Raw genomic sequence first — 12,367 nt, 5'->3', positions numbered from 1 at the left:
AAGAAATTTGTGACATCAAACTGTCAGGTGTCAGTGAAGCAGTATCATATGAATTCTACCGTTGAGAAATGGAAAACAGATGGCCGGCCGCAGATCAATAAAGAAAATACAGGCCCACTGCACGGTAAGATCAGTCTACTCTGAACCATCAAAAATGGCAAATGTCTTCCAATGGATAGGTACATTGTACATTTAGGAGACACAATGTGTATCAGAAATGCGAATTATGGGCATATTTTTCAGGCATCTATTTATCTATTTGGTTTCATGATACGCATCATCGAGGCCAGCTTGCCGCCAGGAATTTCCGATTTGGTGGGGCAGACGCGGATGCATGCGGTATGCTGCCATTGTTGGCTTGTATTTTCGGGTTTCCTATATTTCCATCAGATGGCAGATGAAGGATGATCATTTTTTTTTGTTAAGTTGCTAGTCACGGCGCAGTTGACGATATCCGGTACTGAATAAAGGGAGTGATTGCAGAATCCCTTTTTTCTTTCTATCAAGATAGACAAATGATGATCTCAAGATCAACTTTTCCCTTATTGGCTCAGATGATGGCGAAGGGAAATTTTTTAAGGTTCAGGCTCAATTTCCGTCTGCTCCTTCTCAGATTTCTGACCAACACACAGATGGAATGGGATGATTTTTGACAGTTGATAGTCGACTGCAGCTTGTATTTTCTTGGTTGAACAACTAAGGAATCCCGTTCATATTTTCGAGGCAACTATAGGTGCCAAAGATGGACTTGTGTGAATCTTTTGTACCTTGGTTGGTAAAAAGGAGGGCTACTGTTCATCAAGGACCTACCCAGTATCTCATGATACCGTTACCCTACATATAATATAAATGCAGAACCGGGTCGTCCCAGGGATGGATAGGATCTGATATTTGGAATATCATGTGATGTGATAAAGCAAGTTTTGTGTAGGCGTAGGAGGGGAAAAAAAGTATATTTCATGCGAAAAAGTGAGCACTTAAAATATCTCCCAAATGGAGCAAAGGGGACAAAAAGAAAAGCAAAAGGGTGCAGTTGTATCTGATAGTGGTGAGTTTGGATATAATAGGAAAGACACCTAGAACCATTTGTGGTCGCATCTTGCACCAAAATCAGTTGATCAGTGTGTGAATTAATGTGTCCCAAAAAAAAAAAAAAAGAAAAAAAAAACCTCAGATGGTCAAAGCGTAACGCATCCCGCCATATGCAATTTCCCTTGCCAATTTTCCACTCTGACTTTTTTCATCCCCTCTCCATATTTTTGCTAAATTTAGCTGGTCTCTCCAAACGGATTATGTAAAATCCAACCAACTGCATAGTGAAGAACATCACATAAGATGAAAAGAGACCATGTTATCCAACTCCTTTTCATTTGTCTTGTTCTTATCCTTTTACTTGTGCCTTTCTTTTTTTATACGAACCTTTTTTATTTTATTATTATTTTTTATTTCATCTGGCGATTTAGCCGTTCATATGATCTTTTTGGAGGGTTGCGGAAATGTCACTTTTTTCAACTTGGTCACGCGTCGCACAGGTGGTGGCTTTGTTTAAATAGGACATCTTCTTCACTTGCTTTCGACGTTTTATTCCCCGTTCCACCCCATTTTCTGCCTGCAAAAACAAAAAATTATCAGTGCAGTCTTTTTGGTTTCTTATTGCTTTTGTATATAAAAATCTCCCTTGTTTATTTTTCGTTGTGCCAAAAACGAAGCCCCACTGTCACACCTGTTTGTTGGTTTCAAAAATTGGTTTTTTCGTATTTTTGAGTTTCCGCTGTTCATCATGTCACGTCTAATGTCCTGCTCGTCATCTGTCAATACGAGAGTAAGTAAAAACTAGGGTTTGACGTATGGTGCAGTGAAAATCTTTTTTGAGCATTGGCTTCCTATGGTAACCAATACAAAATGAACTTAGAAACGTACCTTTAGTCCGGTCATTCTGTTTCATGATCATCAATTCGTCAGAGACGAATCAGGTGACCTGGAACATGTCCACATTCCTTACAATGATCCTCATTACGAACCGTTTATTGAATCTCATCGTCGACGTATCAATCAGATGCTGGAACACAACGGACGATTCTGGTCTGATATTATTCTGTGGTCCAGAGGTAAATTTGACAGACAGGAAAGGAAAGAGGCACAAACTGCCTCTGTTTGGGAATCGTACCTTACTTTGGTTATACTTGAGATACTGGGCAATTCACCCCCATCCCCCACCCCCATCCGGCTATCTCCAAGTAACCAGAAAAATTATTATGGTATACTTATCTCTATGATATTTTTTTTTTGGTCGTGTAGAACATCCTACGACTGATCATCCATCGCCAGTTCCTTCCCTTGCTTCGTCTCCTTCGCCCATTATGCTTCCTTCTCCTCCTAAAAGTTCTTCAACTCCGCCTCCCGCTGCTTTAACCACTCGTCGAAGAAGCCGTCTGCGACTATCCAAGCCATCGTTATCAGCCGATCCAATGGTGCATCGTGTACCTTCGCCACCAGCGGCCGTGGACGATGTCAAACCTGCCGGTGTAAAACGTCGACGTGGTAATCTTCCCAAAGCGGTCACGGCGGTTTTGCGGGAATGGCTTTCACAACATAAGAAACACCCTTATCCTAGCGAAGAGGAAAAAGCCAATCTGGCCAGACAAACCAATCTGACACTGAATCAAATCAGCAACTGGTTTATCAATGCCAGGAGAAGAATATTACAACCCATGCTGGAACTGGAAGCCGAACGTAAGAGTGAACTCGATATTTTGCCTTACGATGCCCATCATTCAGGTGAGCTTTCTTATTTTTTTATTGAATGAAACTTCTTGGCAGTTTAAAAAGGGTCGCGTGATCTCATCTGCTTATTGTTGATTTATCTCTAGACGATGGAATGGACCGACGATCGAAAAAGCGTGCAGCCCTGGATGGTTTTTCTCCCGCACGACGATCGACGGCACGACGAAAATGAAACACATGACCGTTCTACCACATTTTTCTTTTCTTTTCACAACTCTCCTTCCTCTTTGTCGATTTATATATTCTTGCTTGTAATGTTTTCTATTGTTTTATCGTTTATCCATATTCTTTCGTTTCAACGATTTTTTTTTATCTTTCTGAATCTTTTGTATCATATATTATTCTCTTATTGCTTCTCTTTTTGTTTCTTCTCTCTTGCAGCCCATTTATTTGTGGGACCCCATGATAGATCCTATGCCCTTTATTATCTTCACTCTTATTGTTTCTCGTCATTTTACGTTATCAATCCTTTCTGTTTGATTTCGCTTTCCTTCTCCTGCCTGGCGCATCTCGTTGACCTTTTCTTTTATTTTTGTGTTTACCGAATAATAAAAAGAAAAAAGAAAACCAAAATGAATCCTATCAATCCCGGCATTGCACTATTATATGATCCAATGAATTATTTCGTAGATATCAAAGGAAATTGACAGCTCGGCCCTTGCTTTTGACAAATAATTCAGGCCCATTGCTGAGTATGACGCACAGATCATTACCGCAGTAAAATGATGTCATGATCGCAGTATATGCATTATAATAGCTCACAAAACCACTGAATTTAAAAGACATCGTGCAAGTTAATCAATCCCTGCGACAAGCATATTCCAGTATAACCAAAAAAAGTTAGTGAGTACCGAAAAGAACTTTTTTCCCATTGCAAAAAATGAGTTGGCTGTACGCGGTGAAACCACGTGTCAGGCGGTTCCTGTCCCTGCTTACTTTGATCCATATTCCATCGATCAAAAGTTGTACAGGTACTTTAACGACATTGCTGGTTGCAATCATTCAAACTAATCTCGTTCTCTGACGAACATAAGAATTCTCTCATATAAAAATTTACAAGAATTGCGTCAAAGGTGAACTTGATAAAGCGGATAATCTAACTTCATTTCGTAGTACCAGCATGATACGTTCTCGTTTCCCAACCAAGGCCTTAGAGGCCTTGGAAACTAACAAAGCAGGACCCAGGGATTTGTCAACTCGGGCGGAGTTGCCGAGTCACTCAAGCGTATCACCTGAACAATGACTCAACTACAGGCGCCGACAAAGCGGCTTGCTTTCGATCTTTGATCCAAACTTCTTCAGTTTTGTCAAGGCGAACTATGAGACAAGTATGTGGATATGAAGCATGATTTGATAGATGTCACCGAATGCTTATTTGATAACGTTAATCATCGTATAAGATCAAGGAGAATTGAGACTAAATCCTTTCTTCTTCGCCTGAAATGAGAAAATGCCAAGTCAATGACACTTGATTTGCATTACCAAGCCAGCTTGACTATCTCGTTTAGATTTTGTTCACTGCACTCAATCATCGTATCTTTTTAGACTTAATCAATGTGGCGCTAGTTCGTTGGAAATTGTATCTTATCGTAAACAACTTATTAAGCAAGATCATGTAATAAAGCGTCTCTTATCATGCTGCGGAACCGCAAAATCATCAAGCATGTGGTTCCGGGTAGACTGGCCGCCGCCGAGAATCCAAAGTCAATGCTGTGCTCACCTAATGCAAAAATTAAGATCGGTTTTGTTGGGATTATCGTTTGGCGTTGACTATACGTTGTAGGATGTCAAGATAGAAAACAAAATATTACACTGACAATGAAGAAGAGGAAACCAGAAACCGAGGTTCAAAATCGAAAGATAACCCAGGTTCCAGTTGCGGCAATGAACCCCTCTCAAGTTGGCCGTTGACAATGTTGAAATAGAGCAAGATATTATTGAAGAAAATGTTTCGATGAGGTAGAAATACTTTTCGACAATACAGCGAGTATACGGAACACACCATGCAATTAAGGTAAACATCTCAAAATGTCAAGGTGTTTGTCACCCAGAGAAACTGCATTGCTGGAATAAAAGACTACCCAACACAAATACCATCAAGTTACCGGTTGATTTGTGCAAGAACGATTTCCGGTCACTGTATTTCCATAACCAAAGTTTTCTCTTAACGTACGGCGGAGGCGGTAGCAGCAAGATCAGTTTTGATCACTACAGATTCAGTATATTTCTGTATTTGCGGACAATTGCGCAAAAGATACTGCAAGGGATCGCTGGAGCTCTAAAGCCTAAAAGTTCATCTTCTTTACGGCCACAATAAGCAAGCAACGATACAATTAAATTTTTAAATTTTAATTGAGTGAAAGGTTCAGGCTATGCGAAGACGACATTGCACTATCTCTCTGTCAAACATGAGAGCGTTTCCCCTATGACCATGGAGAGTCTGGAGGGTGATGCGGTAGTTGAAACAAAAAGAGCACAAGGCGGTTCCAGCGCAATGATGACCAATGAAAGGTCAGCATCAAACCAAAGTTGTTGGGCTTGTCAAACCTAGCATCATCAGAATGGCATACTCGCATTGTACCAGGTCATGTATCCAAAGTATGCGCCTGATAATCCAAGCCATCAGTAAATATGCTTTACATTTCCCTTTGTCTTCATCTTTTGGCTATTCAAAATGATTAAAAGGTTTTGGAAACTCATATGATTACAAATAGCAATCATGCATGACTGCAAGGGCAGTTTTTTGAGAGCCCATGTTCAGAATCTATAAATAAATTGAAATTCAGAACGGTGACTATGAGGTGAAGCCATTCCCGGTAAACCACACGTGGAAGCAGACATATCAGCTAATGTCGAATCACAAAAGAAGGAAAACAAGTGCGATTTTGGGAGAATCTGTGTCATTATTTTTAATATATAGAAAGACAACACCAACTACAAAACGATACACAAAGAAGATAAGGTTACATGATGTTTAAAAGTGAAGAATGAGACAAAAGAAGGGAGTGTGAGAGGCAAAAAAAAAAAAGAATGCAGTCCATTCATCAGACAGATTGAAATGCTGTTGATGAATGAATGAAATGGTTGTCTTCTTGAAAGAGAGAGAGAGGCAACCCATGAGATTTTTTTCTATGTTGTTAGTAAAGTGAAGTTTTCATTCAATGTTTTTTCGTCCGTTAAGCTTGACTGTCGTCGCGGCAGTACTTCAGCATTCAAATGAGATGCATCCTCAACTTTGGCTGATCCAGTGGGTGCATTGGTTCCGTAAGCCACAGGCCCGTTATTGTACTGCAGACCATTAACAGGTTGTGGTTGGGCACCAATGGTACCTGCGGGATCGGGCGATGTATAACTGGCAAAGATGTTGGCTTGGTCGGCTTGTTCTTCCTGGTTCTTCTTCTTATTCTTCTTTTTATCCTTCTTTTTCTTCTTCTTTTCCTCTGAATTGTCATCACCATCATCGTATCCTGGTGGCGCATCGTAAGCCGTGCCCACTGGGGCTCCTTCTAACCCTTCCGATTCCTGTTTCTTCTTCTTCTTCTTCTTTTTCTCACTATCCTCGGTCGGAACCACTGCTTCACCAAGCTCGCATTCGGATACATCCTTTTTCTTCTTCTTTTTCTTCTCGCTGTCATCGGTTGGAATCACGGCTTCTCCAAGTCGTCCCGAGTCATCATCATCGTCGTCTGTTTCTTGCTGTTTCTTCTTCTTCTTCTTTTTCTTTTTTTCCGAATCCTCAGTAGCCACGACGGGTTCACCGAGGGATTCGTCCGTGCTCAATTCTTGTTCTTTCTTCTTTTTCTTCTTCTTTTTCTTTTCAACGTCACCATTTTCATCTCGATCTTCGGCGTCTTCGCTGTCGAGCTCGTCTTCCTCTTTCTTCTTTTTATTTTTCTTCTTCTTTTTCTTTTTCTTCTCGGCCAGTTCGGGGTGCGACAGTGGGCTGATACTCGACATACTGATGGCATCGTGCATATAGTGAGCTCGAGTAGCAATCATAGCCTCGTCATAAGTAAACTACACACAGAAGAATTATGTTTTGTTTAGATGTCATCAGCAAACAGTTTAAGATTCGTGATTTGCTGCCACGTTACCCAACGTCGTTCCCGTTTATGCTCTTCGGGAAATCGTTGCGCAACTTCTCGAATTTCCATTTCATATATCCAATGATGTGCTCGAATCCCGCCTTCGCGAGCTTTTTCGACAAAGGTGCCAATATGGCGTGTCAATGGGCCCTTGACACCGGCTTCTTCCCAAGTCTCACGCATAGCGGCTTGTCGGACGGTTTCATCTTGCTCCCATCCGCCCTTGGGCTGAGTTGAAAAAAATGAAACATCAATGAAAATTACAATCATCAGTATCAATGCTGAACAAGCAAGGAAAAAAGCAGAAAATGCAATTGCAATTGATAAACTTACAATGACCCAGACGTTCTTGTCGCTGGTGGAAGTGATGAGCAAGAAGCGATGATTAATTGGATCAATTGGCAAGCAACCGGCCACTTGACGGATGCCATTTTCATCCACCGTATTATTGGCGCGACCTTCTCTTGCTGTCAAGCCATATTCAAGCGGACCATCGGGATAGAGAGGGGTTAAGGGGGCAGTGGGCTTGTTTTTATCTTTTTTGCCCAATATATTCAATAGTTTACCCATGGGATCTTCTTTTTTTTAGATAACTGAATGCAAAGAAAAGAAAGAAGGAAAAGGGAAACAAGGGGAGATGAAAAAAAAAAAAGACAACGAGGTGTAATCAATATATAGAAAGCCAGAAACCCACACAGAATGGTATCATTATTATTTTTTTGGACCGGAGATGGCACTCAGCCCAATAAAAAAAAATGACATATTCGGTAATTTCTCGGAATGGTTTTTTACCATTGGCCCGAGACATTCTTACCCATTTTTATTGCTTTCTCGGGCACCCAGTCAAACCACGCTGTTTTTATATTTCCCGTATCTTGGGTTGTACGTATTCTTGGAGCATCTCGCATAATTTTTTTAAATCCCCCCACGTTGTACGATGACGAGTCAAGTAGTTGTTGTCATGAGCTACGTCACATCCCTCTGCGCTGAGTTTCTATTCTATCTCTTTTTTTTTTCTGGGACACGGCAAGGAAATTCAAATATGGAAAACGGGCAACAAAGTTTTCATCGATTCCTCCTATTTTTCCAACCCCCGCCAGCTATTCTTTTGCTCGTTCCACCTTCTTTTTCTTTCTTCTTTCATCTTTCACACCAAGCAAAGGTTATCTACCGTTTCCTTTTTCTTCACTGTTCATTTGTAACCACGTCCCACTTATCCAATTTTTTTTTCCACTTCAGATGTCAGACCCAAAAGCCGTCATCAAGAGCGCCGATATGAGCGAAGAGATGCAGCAAGAGGCTATTGAATGTAGCACTCAAGCCTTGGAAAAGTACAACATTGAAAAAGATATTGCTGCACACATTAAACGCGAATTCGACAAGAAGTATGGTAAGTCTACGGTCCATGGGTCATGATAACCGAGATGCACACGCGTCAAGTCCAGAATTTTGACAGATGACGAAATTTCTGTTTAGGTCCTACCTGGCACTGCGTTGTGGGTCGTAACTTTGGCAGCTTTGTAACGCACGGTAAAATATTGCTTTGGTGGAAATTGTGGTTAACGGGCTCCTTAAAGAGGTCATCATGATAACTAGCTGAATATGAAAGAAGGGACAGACCAGGGGTTGGGAAAATTTAGGCTATTTGGAGCCAGCTTGACTTACGGAAGATCCTTTGTTTTTTCATCATATAGAATCGAAGCATTTTATTTACTTTTATCACGGTCAAATCGCGATTCTTCTTTTCAAGTCCGCATAAATAGGATGCCTCTCCACTCCCTTCTATTATAACCGACACCAATAAAAAAGAGAAATACAGCATAGCCATCACAACAATACGACAGTAAACCATGGAAAAAAGATATGCATGAAAAAAAAGCAGAGAAGAGCAAAAGGAAATGCCAAAGTAAAAAGAATGAAAAAGAAATGAACATATAAAAAAAAAAAGCAGGAAAAGGCTCACAATCACAAACTGGTGATTTACGAGTGACTAGAAAAGCTCCAAAGTTATCCGCTGGCCAAAAAAACAAAAAGAAAAGGAAAACGCCTCGTCTTTTTGTTATTAAACAAACAAACAAAACGACAAGGCGCGTACGCATTATACAATCCTACCTTGAAACGCTTTAAATGCGACAAAAAAAAAAAAAAAAAAAAACCACCCAAGCGGGGAAACTCTTTCATGGAAAAAAAGAAGAAAAACTTTTGGTGCAACGAAACCTGAAATTCTGCCATTCATATATAAGCATCGTAATTCAATACAAAATAGTCTTTTTCATCAATCGTCTTCTTCTCTTTTTCCTTTCATCATCTTCTTCTCTCTACTTTTCTTTTATTTGTTTTTTTCTCTTTCTCTTGGTGGTTCATCATCATCATTACTGGAGTGGTTCTCCCTAACTATTTTATCTTTAAATTCATTTTAACGCCATGGCGATGCTCAATTTAATTATCGCCGCCATTCAGGTAAACATCGTTATTTACTACGAACACCAGGATAACATGGAACTTATCGATTCTGTCCAGGCCATTTTCCAAGTCATGACCATCGTTCTCCTTGGTTACCTTTTAACAAGAAAAGGTTACTTTACCATGGATAAGCAAAAGGTAAACCCATCTTCTCCACTATCCCTTGAAAAAAAAAAAAAAAAAAAACCGATTGGGTGCATGCATCTCGATTTTTGTTTGGCAAGTTCTTGCTGTCGGACGCCATGGCATGGACCACGATCGAGAACAGGAGGAAAGAACAATCGGGCAAACATAAACTTACCCTAATATGGTTCTAGTGGCTTTCCAAACTAAACATGGTGTTTTTTACACCCTGCTTGTTGTTTTCCAACATCGCTTCCATTATCTCTCTGGAAAAACTATTGGCATTTTGGCCCATTCCTGCCTTTTATCTTGTGTTTGCCATAATCAGCTTCTCAGCCAGCCAAATTACATCTCGATTGGTCGGTCTCAATGCGCCTTATCGTCGTTTTGTCTTGGCATGTGTCATGTTTTCCAATACCAATTCCCTGCCGATCGCTATTATCTCTAGCTTGGCGGTCTCCGAAGCCGGAAATATTCTGTTTTGGGATACCGATGATACAGAAGTTTCCGTAGCAGCAAGGTAAGGCCTTCAGCCCTTTTTTCTTTTTCTTCTTTTTGCGCGTTGCGTTTGCAATCACGAGGAGAGTTCTTTTTTCGTTCAAGAAGCCGACGAATAACCGATATACACTGAACGGTATACTCACGTTGATTCTCTTTTTTTTTTCTTAGAGGCATCTCGTACACTTTGTTTTTTGCCATTTTTGGCAATCTGATCCGATGGTCATACGGCTACAGCCTTTTGCAGAAACGTGAAGACGATTACGATACGGATGGTCGTACGGTTTGCGATGCTCAAATTCATGTCACACCGCCCTTGACACCACCCATCCTGACCTTTAACTATCACACTATCAACAACGACCAGGGGTCGTCGACTTCTTCCCTGTCGGACGACCTCAGTGCCGTAGAACGTCGCGCAGGGTTGCCCGACCGCCAGCTGAGTTCCACGACTTTGGCAGGTCCACCAGACGAGCCCAAAGCCAAAGCCTCCAGTCTCTCTGAAACGAGTCCTTTGCTCGCCACGTTTCCGTTCCCGTCCATAGCCCAATCCCGCGCCCAGTCATTGACACGATCCTTGAAAACAAATGCGTATCTCTTTGCGCGAAAGGTCGATAATTTTATGTCGCCTCCTTTGTACGCCGCTGTGCTTGCATTGATCGTGGGTTTATCTCCGCTGAAAGGATTCTTGTACGACAAAGATTCCTTCATGTATCCTTCCTTTACCAAGGCCATCGAAACGTGCGGTCGCGCTTCCGTGCCCATCATTCTCACCTGTCTCGGCTCTCAATTAGCCTGTATTTCCGAATCCCAGCATCACTCGCATGCTGTTCGAAAACCTGTCTTCACAGCCATCAGCGTACGTCTCCTTTTGATGCCTCTCTTTGTGATTCCTATCGTGATTGCCTTTGTGTTGTATGGATCTCGTTGGTCCACTTTGGCAAGTGATCCGGTTTTCATTGTCATGATGATCGTCCTTGGATGCACACCGACAGCTATCAATCTCGTTCAAATCACTCAAGTCAACGATTTTTGCGAGGAAGAAATGCTTCGTATGCTGTTCTGGAGTTATGGAGTGATCTGTATTCCCGTCTGTACCTTTACTGTCTTTACAGCCTTGAGCGTGGTCGACAAACTGCTTTGAAACGGTATTCATCACTCATGATGTTTATTTCACGATGTTTGTATGTTTTGTATACCTGAGCCCAGCATTACTGTTATTATTTTTCTTTGCCCTTTGTTTCTTTCTCACATTCTTTATCATTTTTGACGCATTTTTTTTCTTAGCCCATAGTTCTATACATGTTCATATTCTGCATATCACTGCAGCTTTCTTTATTTTATTTTTCTCATCTTTCTACTCCCTTGGTGATACAGAAAAAAAAAATACAATGAAGGTATCTGTTTGATGTAACACTTTTCGCTGATGGAAAATTTGTTTGGACACACGGACCCTCTATTTTTTCTCGGATAAATAACTCGAAGGCAATACATCTTAAAGATGAAACTGTGTTGAAATTGAAGTGTTGATAAACAAACGTGGAATGAAATACTCTTTGCATTTTCATCCCACGTTGAATCATAAAGTACAGATTGCTTTTTATTTACCAAAGTCATGCATGCTCAGCATATGATCTACATGACAACGAAGTTCTTGATTTGATGGTACAATATTCAAAAGAAAACAATCATCGCAATTGATGCAGTTCATGCATACGAAATGATGGCTCGTGAACTTCTTTGAAACACATTATATCTTACCAGCCATCACTTTGCCCGCCTTCCTTTCGCAACAAATCCGACTGACTATGACTGAGCAACACCCCGGGGGCGATTATAATGATGAATTATCGGTGATGATGAATCTAGATTTTACAGATAATCAACAGTTGAAAAAAAAAAAAAAATGATGTGATCATTCACACAATGGTTATATGGTAAACAGCACATTATTTGTTGCTGTATTTCCACGCCCATACATGTCGGTGTTGTAATCCATGTGCGAATTTATTCCCATGCAGTGTCGCACATCACGTTGCGGAACGACGTTACTCTATTGAGCAATGCCTTGGTTCCACTGCCTTCTAATTCTTGAAAAATTAACATGCAGCCCTTCTTATTGTATCATTTCACTCCATGACTCTGTATAGTATATGTGGAGTGGAGTCAATACACCGTGCTTCCATGATTTTCGTTTCTCGCCTAACTATAGTAGCTAATGTGTGATCCACAGTATCAAGGCAACTATCTATTACGGATATATAAATAAGATAAGACGGTATTTTGCTTACATAGGGCAGTCAAACAATGCTATAGCAGCAATAATACTTTAAAGGGGACATGATATCCATCACAAGGCACTACTTCAGCGCTCCAAAAGGGTCATGGACATCGTCATACAACACTACCCGCCC

At 40.9% G+C, this 12,367-nt stretch overlaps 6 protein-coding genes across 6 annotated transcripts; 4 read left to right on the top strand and 2 right to left on the bottom strand.

Annotated features, from left to right (window-relative positions):
* Positions 1-179: 179 nt before the first annotated feature.
* BYT42DRAFT_551732 (uncharacterized protein) lies at positions 180-457 on the top strand. Its single transcript, XM_051566300.1, has one exon. It carries the CDS (start codon positions 205-207, stop codon positions 406-408), a length of 204 nt encoding a protein of 67 aa, XP_051428170.1. The 5' UTR covers positions 180-204; the 3' UTR covers positions 409-457.
* Positions 458-1,444: 987 nt separating this feature from the next.
* BYT42DRAFT_551724 (uncharacterized protein) lies at positions 1,445-3,370 on the top strand. Its single transcript, XM_051566299.1, has 4 exons — positions 1,445-1,822; positions 1,913-2,108; positions 2,299-2,778; positions 2,871-3,370. Exons 1-4 carry the CDS (start codon positions 1,781-1,783, stop codon positions 2,954-2,956), a joined length of 804 nt encoding a protein of 267 aa, XP_051428169.1. The 5' UTR covers positions 1,445-1,780; the 3' UTR covers positions 2,957-3,370.
* Positions 3,371-5,837: 2,467 nt separating this feature from the next.
* On the bottom strand, positions 5,838-6,896 carry BYT42DRAFT_13711 (uncharacterized protein). The gene has a single exon (XM_051562229.1). The coding sequence runs from the start codon at positions 6,781-6,783 to the stop codon at positions 5,914-5,916; it is 870 nt and encodes a 289-aa protein (XP_051428168.1). The 5' UTR covers positions 6,784-6,896; the 3' UTR covers positions 5,838-5,913.
* Positions 6,879-7,352, bottom strand: BYT42DRAFT_484931 (NUDIX hydrolase domain-like protein; the record flags this gene model as incomplete). Its single annotated transcript, XM_051563738.1, has 2 exons — positions 6,879-7,097; positions 7,203-7,352. Coding segments are annotated over 2 exons (369 nt in total), but the record flags the coding sequence as incomplete, so codon positions are not given.
* Positions 7,353-7,927: 575 nt separating this feature from the next.
* On the top strand, positions 7,928-8,886 carry BYT42DRAFT_551716 (dynein light chain 1, cytoplasmic). The gene is made up of 4 exons (XM_051566298.1): positions 7,928-8,031; positions 8,109-8,259; positions 8,346-8,399; positions 8,564-8,886. The coding sequence occupies exons 2-4, from the start codon at positions 8,109-8,111 to the stop codon at positions 8,626-8,628; spliced, it is 270 nt and encodes an 89-aa protein (XP_051428166.1). The 5' UTR covers positions 7,928-8,031; the 3' UTR covers positions 8,629-8,886.
* Positions 8,887-9,365: 479 nt separating this feature from the next.
* Positions 9,366-11,097, top strand: BYT42DRAFT_487397 (auxin efflux carrier; the record flags this gene model as incomplete). Its single annotated transcript, XM_051563796.1, has 4 exons — positions 9,366-9,470; positions 9,650-9,975; positions 10,125-10,204; positions 10,424-11,097. The coding sequence occupies 4 exons, from the start codon at positions 9,366-9,368 to the stop codon at positions 11,095-11,097; spliced, it is 1,185 nt and encodes a 394-aa protein (XP_051428165.1).
* Between the last annotated feature and the right edge of the window lie 1,270 nt (positions 11,098-12,367).

Source organism: Radiomyces spectabilis, assembly GCF_025331425.1.
Source record: "Radiomyces spectabilis strain NRRL 2753 chromosome Unknown BYT42scaffold_1, whole genome shotgun sequence".
NCBI classification, from domain to species: Eukaryota; Fungi; Mucoromycota; class Mucoromycetes; order Mucorales; family Radiomycetaceae; genus Radiomyces; species Radiomyces spectabilis.
The sequence above is the reverse complement of the archived record's forward strand: the minus strand, read 5'-3'. Positions and strand labels throughout refer to the sequence as shown.

Bases quoted from the DNA above. Each gene is read 5' to 3' on its own strand.
- BYT42DRAFT_551724 (XM_051566299.1), top strand. From the start codon at position 1,781: ATGTCACGTCTAATGTCCTGCTCGTCATCTGTCAATACGAGA. The intron at 2,109-2,298 runs GTAAATTTGACA...TTGGTCGTGTAG, and splicing joins TATTATTCTGTGGTCCAGAG to AACATCCTACGACTGATCAT. The intron at 2,779-2,870 runs GTGAGCTTTCTT...ATTTATCTCTAG, and splicing joins TTACGATGCCCATCATTCAG to ACGATGGAATGGACCGACGA.
- BYT42DRAFT_13711 (XM_051562229.1), bottom strand. From the start codon at position 6,783: ATGATTGCTACTCGAGCTCACTATATGCACGATGCCATCAGTATGTCG.
- BYT42DRAFT_551716 (XM_051566298.1), top strand. From the start codon at position 8,109: ATGTCAGACCCAAAAGCCGTCATCAAGAGCGCCGATATGAGCGAAGAG. The intron at 8,260-8,345 runs GTAAGTCTACGG...ATTTCTGTTTAG, and splicing joins CGAATTCGACAAGAAGTATG to GTCCTACCTGGCACTGCGTT. The intron at 8,400-8,563 runs GTAAAATATTGC...TTCATCATATAG, and splicing joins TGGCAGCTTTGTAACGCACG to AATCGAAGCATTTTATTTAC.
- BYT42DRAFT_551732 (XM_051566300.1), top strand. From the start codon at position 205: ATGTGTATCAGAAATGCGAATTATGGGCATATTTTTCAGGCATCTATT.